At 40.5% G+C, this 19,365-nt stretch overlaps 2 protein-coding genes across 2 annotated transcripts in view; one reads left to right on the top strand and one right to left on the bottom strand.

The window, feature by feature from the left end:
* fbxl17 (F-box and leucine-rich repeat protein 17) overlaps nucleotides 1-11,927 on the bottom strand; it is a 229,680-nt gene extending 217,753 nt beyond the window's left edge. The window contains exons 1-6 of the mRNA XM_051950940.1: nucleotides 11,715-11,927; nucleotides 8,972-9,474; nucleotides 7,864-8,256; nucleotides 7,560-7,682; nucleotides 7,149-7,406; nucleotides 6,668-6,799 (exon numbers count right to left, since the gene is read on the bottom strand). Coding sequence (XP_051806900.1) covers nucleotides 6,668-6,799; nucleotides 7,149-7,406; nucleotides 7,560-7,682; nucleotides 7,864-8,256; nucleotides 8,972-9,454 — 1,389 coding nt within the window. The 5' untranslated portion in view covers nucleotides 9,455-9,474; nucleotides 11,715-11,927. The remainder of the gene's footprint in view (nucleotides 1-6,667; nucleotides 6,800-7,148; nucleotides 7,407-7,559; nucleotides 7,683-7,863; nucleotides 8,257-8,971; nucleotides 9,475-11,714) is intronic.
* Nucleotides 11,928-15,011: 3,084 nt separating this feature from the next.
* On the top strand, nucleotides 15,012-19,271 carry prxl2c (peroxiredoxin like 2C). Its single transcript, XM_022193681.2, has 6 exons — nucleotides 15,012-15,357; nucleotides 15,683-15,751; nucleotides 16,171-16,224; nucleotides 16,480-16,585; nucleotides 16,683-16,817; nucleotides 16,924-19,271. The coding sequence occupies exons 1-6, from the start codon at nucleotides 15,175-15,177 to the stop codon at nucleotides 17,052-17,054; spliced, it is 678 nt and encodes a 225-aa protein (XP_022049373.2). The 5' UTR covers nucleotides 15,012-15,174; the 3' UTR covers nucleotides 17,055-19,271.
* The last annotated feature ends 94 nt before the right edge of the window (nucleotides 19,272-19,365 follow it).

Below are 19,365 nucleotides of genomic sequence, written 5' to 3'. Positions count from 1 at the left end.
TACAACTTTCATTCCAGCTGTTTGTTTTACATACAGACAATCTAAAGCCCATTCCTGATGCGAAAGCTTAACCCGGTCATACAGGATGTGTGTGTGGGGCTTTTTTAAGGACAGTTATTAAGCTGTGTAAGGAATCTCTGTTTTTCCAGTAATTTCAGCGCTGAGGCGAAAGACACCTTGGAATATGTTCTCAGCCTTTTCACAGAAGTACATAAACCAGCACATGAGTAAAGAAGCTAAAATACTTTCAATAAAAGAGGTATAAAACTTCGTATGTAGTCAACAGTTGTCAACACCTCATAGAAGAATGTCAAGGTGGAATAAGAGCACTATCCCATCAGGGTCGACTGTAAAATTCGAGTGTTTCTACTAACTTTTCCCCCCTTAAGCTGTTGACCATCTTCTCATTCTCTGTGCCTGGTAAAATAAAGTTTTGAATCAAACTTCTGCTGGTAAATGCTACTATTAGGACCACCACTATTAGTGCCACCTTCAAATCAGCAAAGAGAACTATAGGTGTTACCAGCAGAAGTCCCCCTCACTACTTCTGCTGCTGTCCATTTCTGTCCTGCCAAGCAAACATATCCAACTCTGGCACAACCAGTGTCATTTTTGGCATTCTGTCACTGTTCAACAATAGAAAGTCTGCAGGGTCGGCTGTCCCACTTCTAATTTACAACGTCTGTCATTCACTTGACTTTGTTTTCTTTCCACAAGGTTAACACTTTTAACATGTCCATGAGCCACTCAGAGAATCCGTGAGAGCATCCTGCCACACCAAGGCGTTTAACTTCTTTTTCCCCAAAGTAATTTAACCTGCATTATTGACAGACCCCGAGAAAAAAAAAGCGTTGATGTCGACTCTTTTCCCCGGGTAACTAATATTGAAGAGAAAACACTGTAGCAAGGTGAAATATCGCTTTAGAGGAACACTTCACAGGCTCACATTTGCAAAAGTGCTCTCACTTTCTTCCATTTCTTTCTCTCTCTATAAACCTTGTTTTGTTCTGGGGCGGAAGGCTGAGGGAACATATCGACGAAGTCTGTGTCTGAGTGCAGCCGGCTGTCCAAGTTAAAGTCAGTGTTCATTAATGCATCTGATTACTCTTCAAGCAAAGACCGAACAGCTACCGACCCAAACACACACACCTACACACACACACACACCTACACACACACACACAGGAGCTTTTTGGGAACCTAGATCAATACAGAGGCACTTCAAAAGAGCAGTGAAGAGGAGGATATCGGAGAGAGCAATGTGCTGTTAACTTAGACTACATACTGAGAATACAAGGAGTGGTAATGGTGGAGGAAAAGTTTTGAACTGTATAATTCATATAGTTTATTACCTAACAAAGTTGTTGACTTAACTCTAATGAGTCAGTCAGACAGAGCAAAGGCTGCCACGAGCAATTATGCAGTATTAATTAGACTGATAATTATTTTTTTCTATTAATCAGTTTAGTGTTGGGTCTATAAAAGGCCATATAAAAGGAAAAATAAATGCCCATCTCTTATGGATGGATGCCAGATTTCCAGAAGCCAAAGTAAAATATTTAATAGTTTGGATTGTCTGGCCAACAGCCAGACTATCTATCTATCTCTCTCCACAGTAGCATTCAGATTATTACTGAGTCTATGAACACCACTAAGCTGGAATCAGTCAGTTTTTGACATTTTTTCTTGACAAAATATTTCAAGTTACTTTGAGAAGTTTCCTTTTAAACAAAGTTCTGTTTGGATATTAAATGACTAATGAAAACACAATGTGTTTATCCTTGAGGTCTAACAAACCTGTCGAATGCACTTCTTTCCTCAGAAAGCAGTGGCAAAGCCAACTTTTGAGAGATTTAAAAATTCCGCTTTGTTTACATCCACGTTGTAGCCCAGCATGTGAGATACAAACAAAACAAAGACTCAGCAGCAAGGACTACAAAAGCTGCGTCTCAGCAATTAATCCATTTTCAAAATTGTTACTATTTACATCGAGAAGAAATAAACAGACTGATGAAGAGGATTACAGCAAGAGCATATTCAGAAATAGACGGTGAAGCACAAAAAGAAGAGATGAAAGGAAAAGAGGGGATAAGAAAGTACAACAAAAATGCAGAATAAAAACACAAAAAGCAGGGAAACAGAAGGTAGGAAAGAAAAGGATTTAGGATTTTTTGGTAGGTATTCCTGCTAGTATTATTGACCTTAAGTACATGTGGCTACGTCCAAAATCCACAGAGACGGAGACAAACAAACAGTAAAAGACAAGGAGAGAAAACTAAAGAGACTTCTTGATGACATGAAAGCATGGAAACTCAGGATGTGAGCAGAGCTTTACCTCGCTCTGACAGACATAATCCAGTGCCATTAGCAGCTAAACTGACTAAATACATCACATAACATCTGACATTCAACATCCTGAAAAGTCTAAACGCTTGTCTGAGAAGACTGGAGGGGATTGGAGGAGATGGACAATGCATTGTTTGTGTGTGTGTGTAATTCTGTTTGTGTGGCTGGTCAGAGTGGTTCTACTTATCTCTAATTACAGTCAAATACATGAACAAAGTTTCCAGAGGAGATTCCAGTGCAGCTGGCAGCCATTCAATTCGCCCGCTCCCATGTGTGTGTCACTTCCAGTGCTTTAACTAGGCCTTGGTGTGTGTTTGTGTGTGTTGGCTCAAAAGGTCTATCCCATAATAACTGACAGCTATCATTATCACTTCCTTTGTCTTTGCTCACACTCTAATCCAGTTAATTAAATCAGCTAATGTCAATATACAGTTTAATCTGCGATTATGTTTGATTGGACCAGAGGAGCCTCGCCGTCTTTCCCCCTGCCAGCAAAAACCAAACTACCGACAAGCTGGACAGGCAGCCAATCAGAGCCAGAAATGAGACCTTTATTCACTGACCTATAGCCAAGAAACACCATTCGCACACTCAAAGTTCAGGGTTTCACATTGCCCCGAAGACAAATACACCCTTTTCCATCCCAAACGCCTACACCAGAGAGCTCAAAAACACGGTGAAAGCGCAGGAGAGAAGCTCTGATTGTACATGCAGAGTGGTAATTACACCTAAATTGAGGGCACATGGTAATCTATGTTAGGTCATCTCTAATTCCACTTACATTTCCACATTTTGGACTAATTAAAATTGTAAATAATCAGAGCCTCTGTGGGTGTAAGACAGAGGGAGAGAGCACATAGACACAACGTCTTTTAGATGGGCCAGTTGAAGAATGTTCCCATCAAACTGCAGGAAAATTAAGTGCACATTCTTTGATTTTAACAAGACAGGAGAGCAGATAACGCTTTTTTTTTTTTTTTAAGAGACAGGAAAAGAGAGCGGAAAAAGTGCTTCCACAGCAAAAATGTTTGCAGATTGCAGTGTGTTTAATTGAAAGGAACATCGGAGCAAAGTTACCGACATGGAAAGCTGGGTGACAAAGAGGGTTTTCCGACTTAGATTTCGTCCACCGGTTGGTCTATGAAACTGACAGAATTCGGAGTTAAACTTTCAGGGCTGACTCTCCTCCCTACGGCAAATTGAAGTGAGATGAGGAAAAGGGGAATTTGCTATTCTCAGAGCTTTTGCCCTTCGAGGTGGTGGAAGAGAACAGAATATGAATGGGAAGAGAGGGGGGGGAAAAAAACACTTCTGAAGATAAAAAACAAGCCTTGAAAGGCAACTGGTGCAATATAACCAACTCAGGCATAAATACTGGATGAATGCCAATAAAGAATGCAGGGCAGATGTCAAAAGAAGAGGTGCACAGACACACCAGAGTCGCCTGCTTTTCACACAGCGCTCTTAGCCCAGGGTTATCCATCGCCCTGGGCTCATTTGGCCCCCGGCTGACAAGCAATGAAAGAGCAAGCCTCAATTTGTCAACTGTAAACAAAATGTGGAGACACTAGTCAGTGTAGAGATATACGTGGATTTACATGAGCAACTTTCAACCGTCAAACAAATGAACTGGTATGCCCTTCTGTATGATAATCATGGCAAGAATCTATCCATTACGCTTTTAAAACGGTAAGAAACTTAACAGAACACCAAAAAAAGTCTCCAAAAAGTTCCCTGATATTTCCTCAGTGAACAAACAACCAACACTTCAAATTTACACAATACAGACAAGAGAAACAGCAAAACAGCTGAAATACTACAAATCACAATAGCGCTACCCGTGTTCAAATATTTCCTTGGAGTTGCACAGGCTTATTCAGAGAGGTTGTGCCCTCTTGCCACCAAAAAAGCTATTTAACCATCTACAGATTTCGATATGGTCTTAACATAGAGACAACAAACCCTCCAGCATGGAACTGAAACCACAACCACAGCAAAAAAAAAAAAAAAACTAGAGAAAGAAAGAAAAAAATGTATGTGGGTGTGCACATGACAAAGAAAAAAGGGAGAGGGTGAGTGAAAGACCACACAGAAACATCCTGCAGCGATTCAATTATTCCATTTTGGAGGAGGCGGGGAAAGAGAGGGCAGATCAGAGCGAGTGAACGGTTCATCCTCATCTGTGATTGATTAGGACTGACAGACAGAGAACATAGCAAAAATGTTGGAGAGGAGAGGAGAGGAGAGGAGAGGAGAGGAGAGGAGAGGAGAGGAGAGGAGAGGAGAGGAGAGGAGAGGAGAGGAGAGGAGAGGAGAGGAGAGGAGAGGAGAGGAGAGGAGAGGAGAGGAGAGGAGAGGAGAGGAGAGGAGAGGAGAGGAGAGGAGAGGAGAGGAGAGGAGAGGAGAGGAGAGGAGGAGGCTTTACAATGTAGTCTTAGGAGGCTTTCTCTGCAGTCCCATGTCTTTGCGATTTATAGAACACTAAAAACCAAAAAGCCCATCTCAATGCTGTTTCCTGGATCAATTCATGTAGAGAACAAGGGTTGAGCCCACACATAGGTCCCACAAGTGTTCATGTCGTGCATAAACCTTTCAGAGAAGCCTTTTCCATGCGGCCTCAAACCTTTTAGTTGGTCTATGAACAGCAGACGTAGTGTGAAATAAGATCCTCAAAGAGCAAGAGTTCAAGTCACCTTCTAAATTCTTCATATGTGATATTTATAACATAAGTTGTAATAAATTAAAGCCAACCTCCAGCATCATTGGATGTCAAATCTAAATGAGTAGAAAAGCAAAAATCCATTAGAGTTCATGCATATTTGTGGATCTCACAGAAATAGCCTCATCTGAAGACTGTAATTACAATTATTTTTCCCACAAAGCAACAAAATATGCTTTCTTTTTATCTGAAAACTTGGAGGAGAGAACCTTAGGTAGCCTTCCAAGCTGTCAGGGAGAATATGTGGTTTCTGGGTCGTCTTAACTCCTGGCAAACTTAATGACAATTTTAGGCCAAGCAACCAGAGCGCCTAGACATAACAATTCCCACATAAGCTCAGCCCATTTCTCTCTGCCCTAATGACAGGAAGCTAAAATAACTGCAATGCTCTCACGTCTGAAAAATGACTGTCTGAAATTGATACTGCTGCGCTGAAATGTTATCAGCAGCAATATTAATCTCTCCCCTAGTGGTAATCGCTAATTTCATATACTATTAAGTTGATGAATGGGGTTTTAACAAACTGAGCTATTGTTAACAACTTAAAGTGGACTAATTCATCAAGGTCATGATTACTCATGTACTCCAAAGCAATATTAGCAGGAAAAAGGACGAAACCATGAGTGAAACAATGAAGATCACATAATAAGGGGCTGAGACCAGACAAACCAAATAACAATAATACTAATGCATCAGACATACGTAGCTGTGATTTGGTGGCTGAAACGCAAAACTCAGCTTTTGCATCAACAAGCTGTGGCCTTTACAAGGACAGCCTTTGGCAAGCTGTGTTTACAAATTGGAAAACAGTGACACCTAGCGGATGTTTCTATCACTTGATATTGCACCTGCTGTTTTTATTAAAAGAAATATGATACGACAACAGTACAGCTGTCTGAGATCATAACATGTCATGAGGGATTAAAGTAAATCCAGCCGTTCTGGGAATAGACCTTAAGCTGATCAAGGTATTAGTCAGCAAACATAACACTATATAGTTGAGTCCACATATTTACATTCATATATGCATGTTGATCATGTTAATATGAGCTGCTTATCCTCCAGGATTAATAAGCTACAAAAGTGAACTTACTCGTGAAAGACTTCTGAGATATAAAGGGATTATCATACAGGAAACCTGCTGTTTAAAGGCCCAAGTTTTTGTGCACTTTTGACAATTTTCAGGATAGCGCATGTCCCGAAAATCTAACAATGATGAGGGGATTATTATCACGAACGCAAAACAAGACTGAGTAAGAAGAGGAATAGGGAGAACAACAGACTGACCAGTTCTGTAGGACAGCTGAAACTGAAATGAACAAATCTGTGTGCAGATGCAGCCTGTCAAAACTTCAAATTGGTGCCGTACTTAATGGAAGAAGACTCATCATGTAGCCATTTGGGCAACAATCGGAACCTCCAACATTGCAGTAAAGAACAGTAAGAAGTGCAAGACACAGAGCCACAGTGCTCTGCTAAGCCTGTGTGAGATGAAAGCAAACACCAAAGAACAGACACTCCTGTGTGAGCAGAAATCTTGAAGCAAGGGAAGCACAACAAAAGCAAGAAAAACAGAGTGAAGATGAGAGGCACGGAACTGACCATTTTGTTCTCTTGCAAGTAGAGTCTCTGCAGTTTAGGACATCCTCTAGCCAAGGCCACCATGCCCTCATCTGAGATACCATAGCACTGACCCAAGTGGATGTCCTTCAGCTCACTGCAGCGTTCTCCCATCTGAGGGCAAAAGAGGAGAAATTACTGAATATATGTAGGATTAGAGACTCAGAATCAGCATTCTTACATTGGAGTGTCTTTTAATTTTTTATTTGCAAATTAATAAGAACTAGGGATGTGCGCGACTAGTCGTTTAATCGTTTAACCGCCTACTCATTTATTAAACGTTTAGTATTTTACTAGTCGGTTAAACGCAAGTGCGCCAATAAAATTAGCGACTAGTCGGTTCGGAAATTAGTCGAAATTCCCATCCCTAATAAGAACAAATGAAACTGACATGCAAACATCTAGCCACTGAAAAAAGAGGTTCTGGATGTCCTCTGTCTCCATTCTGGCTGTACATGCTTACCTTTTTCAGTGCTGCATCTGTTAGTTTGTCCTGGTTGCCCACATGCACCTTAACCAGCAGAGGGCAGTGTGTAGCCAGAGCTGCCAGGGAGATGTCACCCAGCTGTTTGCAGCGGTAGGCCGTATACTTCTGCAGTCCTGGACAGTGTGAGGCCAGAGAGGACACACCATGGTCATGGACCCCCCTGCAGTCCGAGATGTTAATCTCTGTCACGTTCTGTCTCCGGGAGGATATTTTCACCAGGAGATCATCGGTTACCTGCGGAACAAAGTGACACAAGGAGAAATTAAAGTCAGAAACAACTAAACTTTTCCTCTAAAGGGCCAAACCAGAGTATTATACTAAAGGATTGTATCTCTCTATTAAAAATAAACATAAACAATGACTTCTGAAGACTGCTGAGTCTCTTACTTGTTGTAGGCCACTGAGGTCGATTTGCTTCCAGAACTGGAAGTCCAAGCAGAGGTCCCTCCAGTACTTACAAACCAGAGAGGCACAAAGACAGCGCTCCTTCACTGTCAAGTGGGACAGCACCTGGAAGGAGAAACTGCAGCGATTCAACAACAATACATGCTAATTTCATTTTTTTAAATGTAAGAATAAACTTAGGTCCTGCTTTCTTACAGTGTCTGTCTTAGTATTACAGCATCTTCTACTCAGGTAAATCAGCTAAATATAAACAGATAATCTATTGATCCCCTCGATGAATTCTGACCTTAAGAAGGATGGAGGAAGGCAGGTGGTTGATACTTAAGTGATCAGCAGCGTCAGAACTTCTTGACTGGCAGTCGTCATAATGATGCAGGCAGCATGGGGACGAGTCTGAACTGTGGGGCAAATCAGCATGAAGACCCAACCCACAGCAGCCATCAGCGGGTGAGGAGGAAGAGGAGGAGGAAGAGGAAGCAGAGGAGGAAGAGGAGGAGGAGGAGGAGGGAAGTGGACAGAGGGGAAGGTGACAGTGGCCGGATTCAGAGTTCGAGGCAGCGTCTCCCCCGCCTCCTCCCACTCCTCCGTTCTCCAGCCCTCCGTCAGGAGCAGCGAAGGCACAGCGTGGCTGCTTACAAGGGGTGCACCTCTGCACCTCTGAGCACTTCCTCTTACACACCTGCATCCAGAGACACACACCGATCAACCAGGTGGAACTAGATTTTCTTCAGGCAAGTCACAGCAGATTTGACAGTAAAGACTTCAATTACAGTCCGAAAGAACTTCACACCAGCCACCTTATTAAAACAGCACCCCTGACTTTGAAACCTCAGTGAGAACCAAATTAAATGAGGATTACAGAGTATGAAGCTTTGGCTTGTGATCCCATACTGTTTAGCTTTAAAACACACTTTCAAATTTTGTAATGTTATTCTTTCTTTCTTTTTTGTCCCATCGAACATCCTCCTTTTGCATTCTGTGATACTAGTTAAGATAGTTCTAAATTCATTGTGCGTGAATTTGCACTTGGCAATGAGTTATGCTTAAAAATTTGTACACTCTCTTCAGCAGTTTTATTGCAATTTCAAGCTCTTTGGGCTCTTGTTTGTCAGATATAATATCAAAAACAGGCCATTGCCATAAATGGTCTTTTATGGTGCTAAACATCATAATAAAATTTGAAGAGATTCTTCCACATTATTGCATTTGTCTGAAGAAGGATCTTTCCTGTAACTCAGTCTACATGCTATTGCTACTTATTAGTAAACTTAATTCTCTTTATGTAGCAGCACTGATGAAGGATGGCTGTTTAGCCCATCAATACAGACAAATGCTACATCTTCACTGTTTACTGTGTTTAATAATGTTGGTAAAGTTCCTCCTCAGCTACCTACCATCTCAGTGTAGTCACTGGTGCAGCCAGGCACAGGCACAGGTATGGGCACAGTCACGGACACACCAGCGGATCGGAAGAGCACCGGTGGTGGAATCAGTTTGGCAGGAACTGCTGATAAAAGACTCCTCCCTTGGCCCTCCCAGATAGCTAGCTCCCTCGGTGACAAAAGGAACTTGGAGCAATCCTCGGGAGATGCGAGTGTTGCGTATCGCTCAGCGAGCTTCGAGGCAGCTGCTGCTCCGATGCCGACTCCGCCGACACCTGGGACACTGATTCCAGTGACGCTGTTGTGGCGGCACCCGTTGGTGCTGGCTTCCAAATGGTCGCTGTCGTCGTCGAGACCACCACTGTTGCTGTGGACGATGAAGCAGAGCATGCAAGGGCCCTGCAGGAAACAGTTCCTCTTCTTCTTCTTCTTGTGATGCAACTTGCGTGTCCTCTTCTTCAGGCGGTAACCATTTTTCGAGAGAAGATGGCCCATATAGATGATTCAAAGAAACTCTGGAAAAACAAGAGTGAATTTATTTGTGAATTCAGCACTGTTCTCGAGGCCATGAAGTTTACATTTGAGATTGGTGTCATTACATTATCTGAGTTTTTATACTGATATGTTAAACCCTTTTCTTGTTCATGTGTCAAAGCAAGTGCAAATTCTCAAACAAAGCAGCATTTAACATGAACACAGCAATAATACAAGAGTTGCGCTAAAATAAAATGTCAAATTTAGGAATTAAGCCAAGAAATATCCAAGTTATTAAAATGTGTAACCAAGACCTGACCAAGTATTTAATGGAAATTCATAATTTAACTATTTCCAATACTCAGCACCACAGACATATTCCAGTCAGTACATAAAATGTAAAGATAAAGTTTAATACAAAGCCTTTGTGCAGTATGGTGGACAAAGAAATAACACTCCCACTTGACATTATCATTCCTATTACTATATAAATACATATATGCCATCACTTTAAATTAGTTGTGAATATTTCAAGGTGATTATAAGCTTAATGTTACTTCATAAGTAGAGGAATCCCTTAACACCATCATCATTGTCATCTGTGTTCTTAAATAAAGATCATAAAAGGATTTGTTCATACTGTTTCAAGCCTGTCATTTCACTGGTTGCTTTAATCATTCCTCCTGTGCATATTGTCAAAGTGGACATGAGGCTTTAGTAGGCTTAGGAAAATCTAATAGGTATCTTTCAAAGTTGCAGTCTTTATAACCCAAAACTTCTCCAGACATGGTTTCTTTAGGGGCACAAAGAGGAAATTTCATGCTAAAATTGAAAGACAACCCTATAAAGTTACCTGGCACACAAATGCTAAAGACTAAAATTAATGCCATCTGAACTTCATGAGGATTTTTTCCACAGAAAGTAAGGTGGAACAATTTGTTTAAACAATCAGCAGATCACCGTGACTGCTACATAGGATATTTGCAGTGCATCTCACCCAGGGAATAAACAGTAGTAACAACAAAATCAAGCCCTCTTCTTTGTGTGACAGTACGCTTTTTGACCGTGTTTCATATTTTAATGCTCCGCCACATGTTATATTTATCAGAAAGTGAATACTGAACCAAAGCTTCATTTTAAAAATCCATATTGCCTTTTTATCTCCAAATCATTCAGCTCTGATATGAATGGGAGAGAGGATGAAGTACAATACACAACAACACTTCAGCCTAGTATCACCATGGAATAGTGTTCTTGATTCTAAAAGTACTCATATTTTCAGTATAGAGATATTTTCCCCAAGTTAATCAGCCTCAATAGAATAAAGGGGGCAACAGTAAGTTGATTTTTTTTTTTTACTTTTGTACGACAATCACAAAACCTAACGCGGTAATAGTAGCAGTGGATAAGACTAACAAGTGCAGCAACCTTTCATTATTCATGTAAACAATGCAAGTATAGGTTAACGTTAAATAACACTTGAATACCTAAGTTTACTCTGTGTTTCAAGAACAATCGAGACAACTTCTCAATTACTAAAACAGATTTGATCCTTAATTACACACGTCTACAAGTAATGTGTAATAATAGAATGCACAATAACATTGTAGCTTCATGTCACCATGAAATAGTGTTCTTGGTTGCAAAAGTACTCATATTGTGAGAGTAAATAGAGATTTTCCCCAAATCGTTCAAGCCTAATAAAAAGGGGAAAAGGGGGGCATATTACAAGAAAGCACAGCAACGTTTTAGCTTAGTATCACTAATAAATGAATGTAAAAGTAATTGTATGTTGAGTGCAAATACTAAATCGGCAGTATAACACACTAGAATGGAGCAGCAAGCTCTATGAAGGTACCTATCCCTCTACTGAAGCTACTACATTTGCATAATATGAAAACACTGCTGTTCATATGATAAAGATCCTTCATCTTATTGCAAGCACTTAAATACCCAATTGCAAAGCTGCTATTGTCATACTAAGGTCTAGCAGAGGAGCGGAGGATCGTCTGCTTGCTGCCGAATGAAAACACAAAGATGTAAACAGTGAACAGGTGGTCATTTGTTTAGCACACACGAGCACACAAAGCAGCCTTAACGTTCCCCTGAAACCGCTGCGGGTTCGTGTCTGATATTTCCTCCAACTTCGCCCAGTCACACCCTCATTTTGAGACACAGACGCGGTTCCGTTGCTAACCCAGTGGAGCTTTGTGACAGGCTAGCTCGCTCCATCAGCAGATGCTAAGTTAGCTGTAGCCCCAACATGAAACCTCACTCTCACCACTTCACACGGTGCTCCCACACTCCAGGCGGTGCTCGCATAGTACTGCTGCTCTACACGGCCCACGGGAGCACTGAGAAGACCCGGCACAAGAGACGCGGAGGCAAGGAAACCCGCTGCTGAACTGTCGTGGTGTTTATCCCAAACAGTGGCAGCTCAGGTTCTGCCTCTGCTGCTGCTGCTGCTCTGGAGGACAACACTTCCGCACCGAGAGGGCAGCGGGACGGAAGCCGACGAGCGCGATTCGTAATTCAGCTGCCTGCTGTAAGGCCCCGAGACAAAGGTCAATCTTGCAGTAAATCTGACTCAAGCAATCCTACCTCCAGGCTGTGCTAGACCTAACAAAGAATTAAAATAAAAAGCTATATTTCAGTTTTTAAAGAATGAGTATTAAAGCTCTCATTCAGGGTTCTTAAATGTGAATATTTAAGATTTCCTTACTCCTCTCTGACAGTAAGTTGAATATCTCTGTGGCCAAAAAAAAAAAAAAAAAGTAAAAGGCAGCTCACACTTCTTGCTTGGGTCTCCTTTGTGGTGTAGGGAATCGAGTCCCTCAGATGTCCCATTTATTGAAGAAAAAAAAAAGTCAATCCAGCACACACATTTACACTGATTTATTCAGGAATCAAGTTGACATTTCTGTCTCAAGACCTCGTAGACACTGGTAGACAAAGCAAGACTTTGAGGATGTCATTCTGGGCTTTGGGAAACACCGATGAACATTTTTCACCCTTTTTTTTGACATTTTACAGACCAAACAGCAGTTGATTAATTGAGAAAAAACACATGAAGCAATAAAAAATAAGTCTTATTTTTCGCATGAGCTTTGAATTCCTGACTACATGTATTGGATTCATAATACAAAGATAAATACACGACAGATGAGTCAACGATGAAAAGAAGCCTATTTCTTATGCATGGGTTTTGCTTTGATTACTACATGCATTTGATTCATAACACAAAGATAAATACAAGTCAGAACTGATGCATCAAAATGGTTGTTTGACAAGCCAAAGTGGATTGCCAGCCATCAAAACTAGACAAATACTCCAAACTGACACTGGTTTGTGAATATTTGGTTAACAGCAAAATGTGCTTAAGAATGCAGGTGATTCCACTGTAGTACAATATATTTTACCTGTCTTTAGCTACCCTGTAGGCTCATATTTTAATACCTGTATTACTGATGTCAGTATTAAATTGTGTAACATGGTGCATATTTATAAAGAAAGTTGTGCTTCATCAACCACAGACAACCTGACAAACATGAAGCAGTATCCCAGCAGCAGGTTTGTTTGGTTTCTGTGACTTTGCATAATAAAGTTGCAATCTGCAGCCTTTCACATCCTGACATGTGTTTATGCTCCTCCAACTGAAATATGTTACCTGCTACAATAAAGCAGTCGTCTAAACAATTTCACCAAGAAAAGATTATTATGTTTAGACAACATTTCTATCTTTACATAACCCATGATTTACATTCCATATACTTCTTTTCTACAAGACACTGCAGAGAAAAAGCTGAGCAGTCACGGGTCTGTACTCAGTTAGCCAACAGGACTGCTTTGCCATCAAGCAAAATTTGAATATTTGTCTCTGTGGCTGGAAAGTAATCCTCAAGACAAAAGTATGAAATGTAAAACAACTTGAAAGACACAAACCCAGGACTGTTTTCCCCAAATTAGCCTGTAGACACTGTTGCATAATGTCTCTTGTGGCTTTGAGGATCTTTGTCAAGTCTGAGAAAATACCCATGATGATGTCAACAAGCAGGGTTATGTCAGCTTGAGTCTTTTTTATAGCAGGTTTGTGTTGCTGTATTATAAACATGCAGGCTCATGTTGAAAGTCAGAAAGGGTTTGATGGAGGATGTTTTTGAGTTGAACTAAAGGAAATGCGAGGCCAAAAGTTGGGAACCTGAACTGGCTTCTGATGTCTCAGTCTCTTGTGAATTTAATAAACTTTGTTAGGGAAAAAAAATCACCAGAGCATTGCTTTAATAGTTACAACATACTCTCAGTGCAATACCATACAGTCTATGTGTAATACCCATGAGCAACTCAGACAGCACGACTGTGAGGAACCTTGGAGTTATTTTTAAGTCTCTACAACAGAGTTTTTTCATCTGCACAATATTGTCAAAACTAGGAACATCCCGTTTTATAGTGATGCTGAAAAAGTAGCCTTTTGTTACTTCGAGGCTAGAATATTGCAATTCCTTACTATTGAGATCTCACAATGAATCTCTGCTAAACCTCTATTTGAGCCAAATACAGCAGCTATAGTTCTGACAGGAACTCGTGAGAAACATTTTCCTCCTATATTAGTTTCTCTTTCTTGGCTCACTGTAAAATCTAGAATATTATTTTAAATCCTTCTCTCAACTTGCAAAGCCCCCAATGCCCAAGCTCCATCGTATCGTAAAGACCTTATTTGTAGCATATTGTCCCAAAAGAGCACTTTGCTCTCAGAGTGCAAGGCTGCTTGCGGCTCCTACAGTTTCTAAAAGGAGAGTGGGAGGCTGAGCATTTAGCTGGCAGGCGTCTCCGCTGTGGAAAACAGCTCCTAGACTGGGTTCAGAGGCAGGCATTCTCTATGCCACTAAGATCAGGCTTAAAACTTTCGTTTTGATACAGTTTAGAGCCAGGGCTGGTTCAGATGACACTGGGCCTTCCACTTGTTTTGTTGTTTTAGGCCTTGGCTGCAGTCGGGCTTCCAATAATGTATGATCCACAATCTATTTATTTGTCGTCTTTGCATGTTACTAACCTTGTGTCTTCTCTCTGTGGTCGTTTGTGTTGGTCATCTCTGCTACGTGTATCTCTGGCTGCAGATGTACACATTTCTGAAATGCAGTTACTGCCCTCTCCATCTCCCCCTGTGCTTATGGTTCACTTATGCATTGTCTGCTTTCTATATGCCATCCTTTTCTCTCTCACCTTTTCCCTAACCTCAGCTGGTGGCAGATGGCTGCCCTGAGCCTGGTTCTGCTGTAGGTTTCCTCCTGTTAAATGGAAGTTTTGTCTTCCCATTGCTGCCAAAGAGCTACTCAAAATGAATCTTTGGATTTATTGGGCTTTTCAAGTGCCTTGAGATTATATATGTTGCAAATCAGTGCAATATACATAAAACTGAGCAAAATCAAACTGAGGAAATGACAATTTTGCAATGCATTTTGCAGTGCACAAATCTCAGAACAAAACTTCAAAAGATTTTTTTCCTGTAAAGGCATGTAGAAACAGTTTCTGCTGCATCTGCATTGATTTCAGTTTCTGTTCTGCAATGAAGAAAGTAGCATTACCAGTAACTATCCACTATTCGACTTTCCTACTCATTTTGAATAACCCTCTCTCCTTCAAACACTCTCACTCAGCATGTGGGCGTGAATTTCCAGCCAGCAGCTCCTCCGGGCTGAACGGCTCCTAAAATAGCGCTGCGAATTCGGAAGCGTCAGAAAAAAATGGCTGAGGAAGTTTTACCAATAACTCGACAAGTAACTACAGAAAGCCGGGCAAGTGGGACCACTTTTGTCGATATTCATCTCCTGGACGTCGAGGATTGTTTAATTTACGACCGGCGTGGCGTCTCTATTCCATTCAAGAGCTTATATCAAGAAAGGAAATCGATCATAATTTTCGTTCGGGTAGGGGAGATTTTCGTTTGGCTTAACCTTTGCTGATGAGTTCTTTAGTCAGCTCTGCCCGATTCATAAACTCATTAGAGGTTAAATGAAGTAGGTTGAGCTTGGAAAGGTGTTTGTTGATAGTAGACACCAGGTGAGTCTCCTCAGGATGGGCAGATGAACCCACAGCTGCTCATTCTGTGGCGGAAATGAAGGAAGGAAGAGATCATAGGTGAACACAGAAGGATGGAGGTTATATAGGTGCAAGATGTGAGCTTTAAAATGTAATGTAATATCTCGTATTACTTTTGGCTGTTAACTTATTTTGTAATGCATGTCCCTGTAGAATTTTCTGTGCTACAGCTGCAAAGAGTATGTTGAGGATTTGAGCAAAATACCAAGAGAGGCACTGGAGGTAGGAAAATGTACAATATTTTGTGCAATAAATAAGTCTCTGTACAGTATATTTTTGGTTCTACATGTAAAATAGGACGTGCAATATATTTCTTTCTACATGAACAAAAGTGTGTGCAATAATAGTGTTTCTACTCATCTGTGCAGTATTTTTCAACATATGCAATATCTGAATTTCTACATATAGAAGGATCTGTGCCATATCAGCGCTACTCATGCATATTTTCTTGTTCATTTTATTTAATTATTTCAACTGATTTCTCTATATTTTTGTACTATCCCCATTGCTGCTGTAACACTTAACTTATCTTTACTTGTCTTATCTAAGTTGCATAGCTGCAAATATGGCATTTAAATCAGATATTTGTTTGAATAATGATAGCAGCTCAGATAAGTAACATTTTTTTTGTTTTGTTGCAGGATGCTGGAATAAGACTGGCTGTGATTGGTCAGTCTGCTCATTGTCATATTGAGGTCATTCATTTATTATACTCATCCATATCACACTGTCTCTTTCAAACACTTAAAATGCACATTTAATTCTTTTTTCATTGCTTTTTGATGCAACTACCTTCATATTTTTATGTGTTGTCATTTTCTTCCCTTTATCCTTAAAGAGAACTAATATTTTTATCTGCTTTTTTTATTGTTAAAAGACACAAGAACCTGGATTTGGGTTTAAACATACTGTACACAGAAGTGAGATGTTTCCCTTTATCCTTCATCCAGTCATTCTGCTCGCTGACTGGATATCCATATGAAATGTACGTGGACCCAGAGAGATGCATTTACCAAAAGCTTGGCATGAAGAGAGAGGAAACATTTACAGACTCTGGTATGCAATAGTATGAAAAAGGCATGAATCCATGGCAGAATGATTCAGCTAATTTAAATGAAAAATATGCATCTTTGTGTATGTTTTGTGTCCTCAGCTCCTCCAAGTCCACATGTGAAGTCTGGTATGTTTGTGGGCCAAATGAAGAGTATATGGAGAGCCATGACTAGTCCTGCATTTGACTTTCAAGGTGACCTACATCAGCAGGGTGGAGCCATTATTGCAGGGCCTGGTAAGCTGACCTCCCCCTCTCTCGTCTCTATTTTCTTTTACTTGAGCAAATACTCAATCTTAATTCCTTTATCCGCCTCTGTTGCTTTATATCTTTCTCTCCGCAGGCTCTCAAGTGCATTTCTCCCATTTTGACATGAATCGGCTGGACCACATGCCCATTAACTGGCTCCTTCAGCTCGCCGGAGTCCAACAGACGCTGGACTTCAGCGATAAACCAAAGATCATCCATGTGTAGCAATAGCTGCTGTAAAAAAAGTACGGCCATAAACTTGGGTCATTTGCACGGCAGTTGGAATATTAAGGAGTGTTGCACTTTCTTTTCAAACCATGGTGTAGTTCTTACAAAGTTTTGGGCTTTGTTTGGGTTAATTATCCTGATGTTCTGTGACTCTGTCTCTACACAGATGCAAACCAGAGGTAATAGAGTGTGTTTGAAGATTGGAGTGCTGTTTCTCCTCAGTCAGGGTGCACTACGTTCAGAATGGAAACATTCAGAGTGGAAAAACACTGCCAGTCTTAAATTGTGTTCTACTATGGGTTAGATCCAGTAGGGAATAATTACATTTCCTGTTTGTCTACTTACATAGCCTTCTGTCATTGCTGCACATCTCAACCAAGTTCACCCAAAGCATTTGTCCTTGTTTCCCCTGCTGAGAAGGGGTTTAGAGACACTACTCATAGGACATTTACTTCAATTTTATTGATTGGAGTCTTGCATTCTTCACTGAGGTAGCTTTTTTTTATCTCTTGTGAACCAAGCTTGATGTATTGATCTTCTGATGGTGTGACCATTTTAGGTCTGTCTGTGCTTTGGATACACTTCTCCAATATTTTCTACAAAGGAGTTAACACGGTCAGTGCCTTAAATTAATTTGATCACAGACCTCGAAATAGAGCAGATTCTTAAACATTTCTTTTTCCTTTTACATATCAAAGCTTCTCGTGTTTTTAAATGCTCAACATCGTCATTATTTGTAGGTTGTATATAAATGTGATGGATGTTTAATGTGGTCTTAGATTTACCCCATTGTATGCTGCCAGCATAGTTACGTCACCATTCTGCACAAACTGCAACAAGAAGCCAATAGCTCAGTCTTGACCTTGGAAACAAGTAGTTGTAAGTGTGAGCATATTCCAGAGCTTCCAATCACATCTCATGGGATTTTTGTTTTTGGCAAAATACAGTTTGTTGTCTGAAATCATGAATAATGCAACAGAGGTATGAGAGCACTACTGTTTTAGTTTCTTTTTCTACATTTTATATCAGAGACATTACATTAATATGTGTTATATGATTTTGTTTCTGTACTTGTATTAAGATGTTTGTATTGTGGTTGAAGAACCAGGTTTAGGTCACCGACTAAACATCGCAAGTCAATGGTGACGTGTAAGATGCTCCTGAAGGGCTTGTGGAAGTTGATGGATGTTCTGTGGGATGGAACCGTATTGTTGTATCCAGAGTAACCCGGAGATGTTCATAAAACGCACAGTGCAGCTTCTGAAGACGAAATCTATTACTGAAAAGGATGGTCCTCCATCTTGTAAGTCTCACTGGAGCTGTTTTTGCGCCATTCTGCCATTAAATAAAGATTCAGGTGCAGGCATCTGATCATATACACAAACAACTTCATCCACAATTTCTCTGAGACCTGAGACTGAGTGCCTGGTCACACATCTAACTGACACACCAGCATCCAGCTTGCTAACAGCCTGTTATCATCTTCCTCTTGTCATGTGTAGCATTGTGTCATTTAAATAAAGCAGTGACTTAAGGTGGCTTTTTCTAGTCACTAGTAAAAGAAGGGTCCGTGTACTGGTTACACAGTCTGCCAATTCAAAAGCTTTTTGTGCACAATAGGCTAAATTTAACCATTTACTAACATAGAAACAGGAATTAGATTTTCAACTTTTGCATCCAAGTCAGCAAAGATGATCATTTGCATGCTGCATCTACATTTTTGTTCAATCCCAGAGGGCACCTTGAGGTCAATTTGATGTTTAGAAATAGTCAAGATTTTGACTACTACCATAAATAGCTTGAAGAGGCTTTGAGATCGTTATTGTGGCAAAGAGGCCCTACAAAGGGATCAATCCTACATCATTTTACTGCACAATTACATTGTAAATCAAAATATTTGACATCAAATCAACGTTGCTGCTTGATACCTGACATCATATTGGCGTTAATTTGATGTCTAGAAACATGGCATTGAATAGATATACTGATATCCCCCCAGCGGGCACCTTGAGATCAATTTGATGTTTAGAAATAGTGAAGATTTTGACTACTATCATGTTTGTGATTTTGATACATGAAGACGAGTTTTTAGTGGTTTAATAAATGACCAGACGGACTTAAAAAAAACAGCTGATGCACTAATTTTACTGCCTCGTCACAGCCTTCCATTGTTTTTACAGTGTTCAATGTATTGTAAATAAACTTTAACTCTTGTCTGCATGCGTGTTTCTTCCCACTTTGCACTGCGGGATCACAGCACATTGAAATGCATCCAAATTGGAACTACTGAGCAGCTATAGGTCTGCAT

This window comes from Acanthochromis polyacanthus, chromosome 7, assembly GCF_021347895.1.
Source record: "Acanthochromis polyacanthus isolate Apoly-LR-REF ecotype Palm Island chromosome 7, KAUST_Apoly_ChrSc, whole genome shotgun sequence".
Classification (NCBI taxonomy): Eukaryota; Metazoa; Chordata; class Actinopteri; family Pomacentridae; genus Acanthochromis; species Acanthochromis polyacanthus.
The sequence above is the reverse complement of the archived record's forward strand: the minus strand, read 5'-3'. Positions and strand labels throughout refer to the sequence as shown.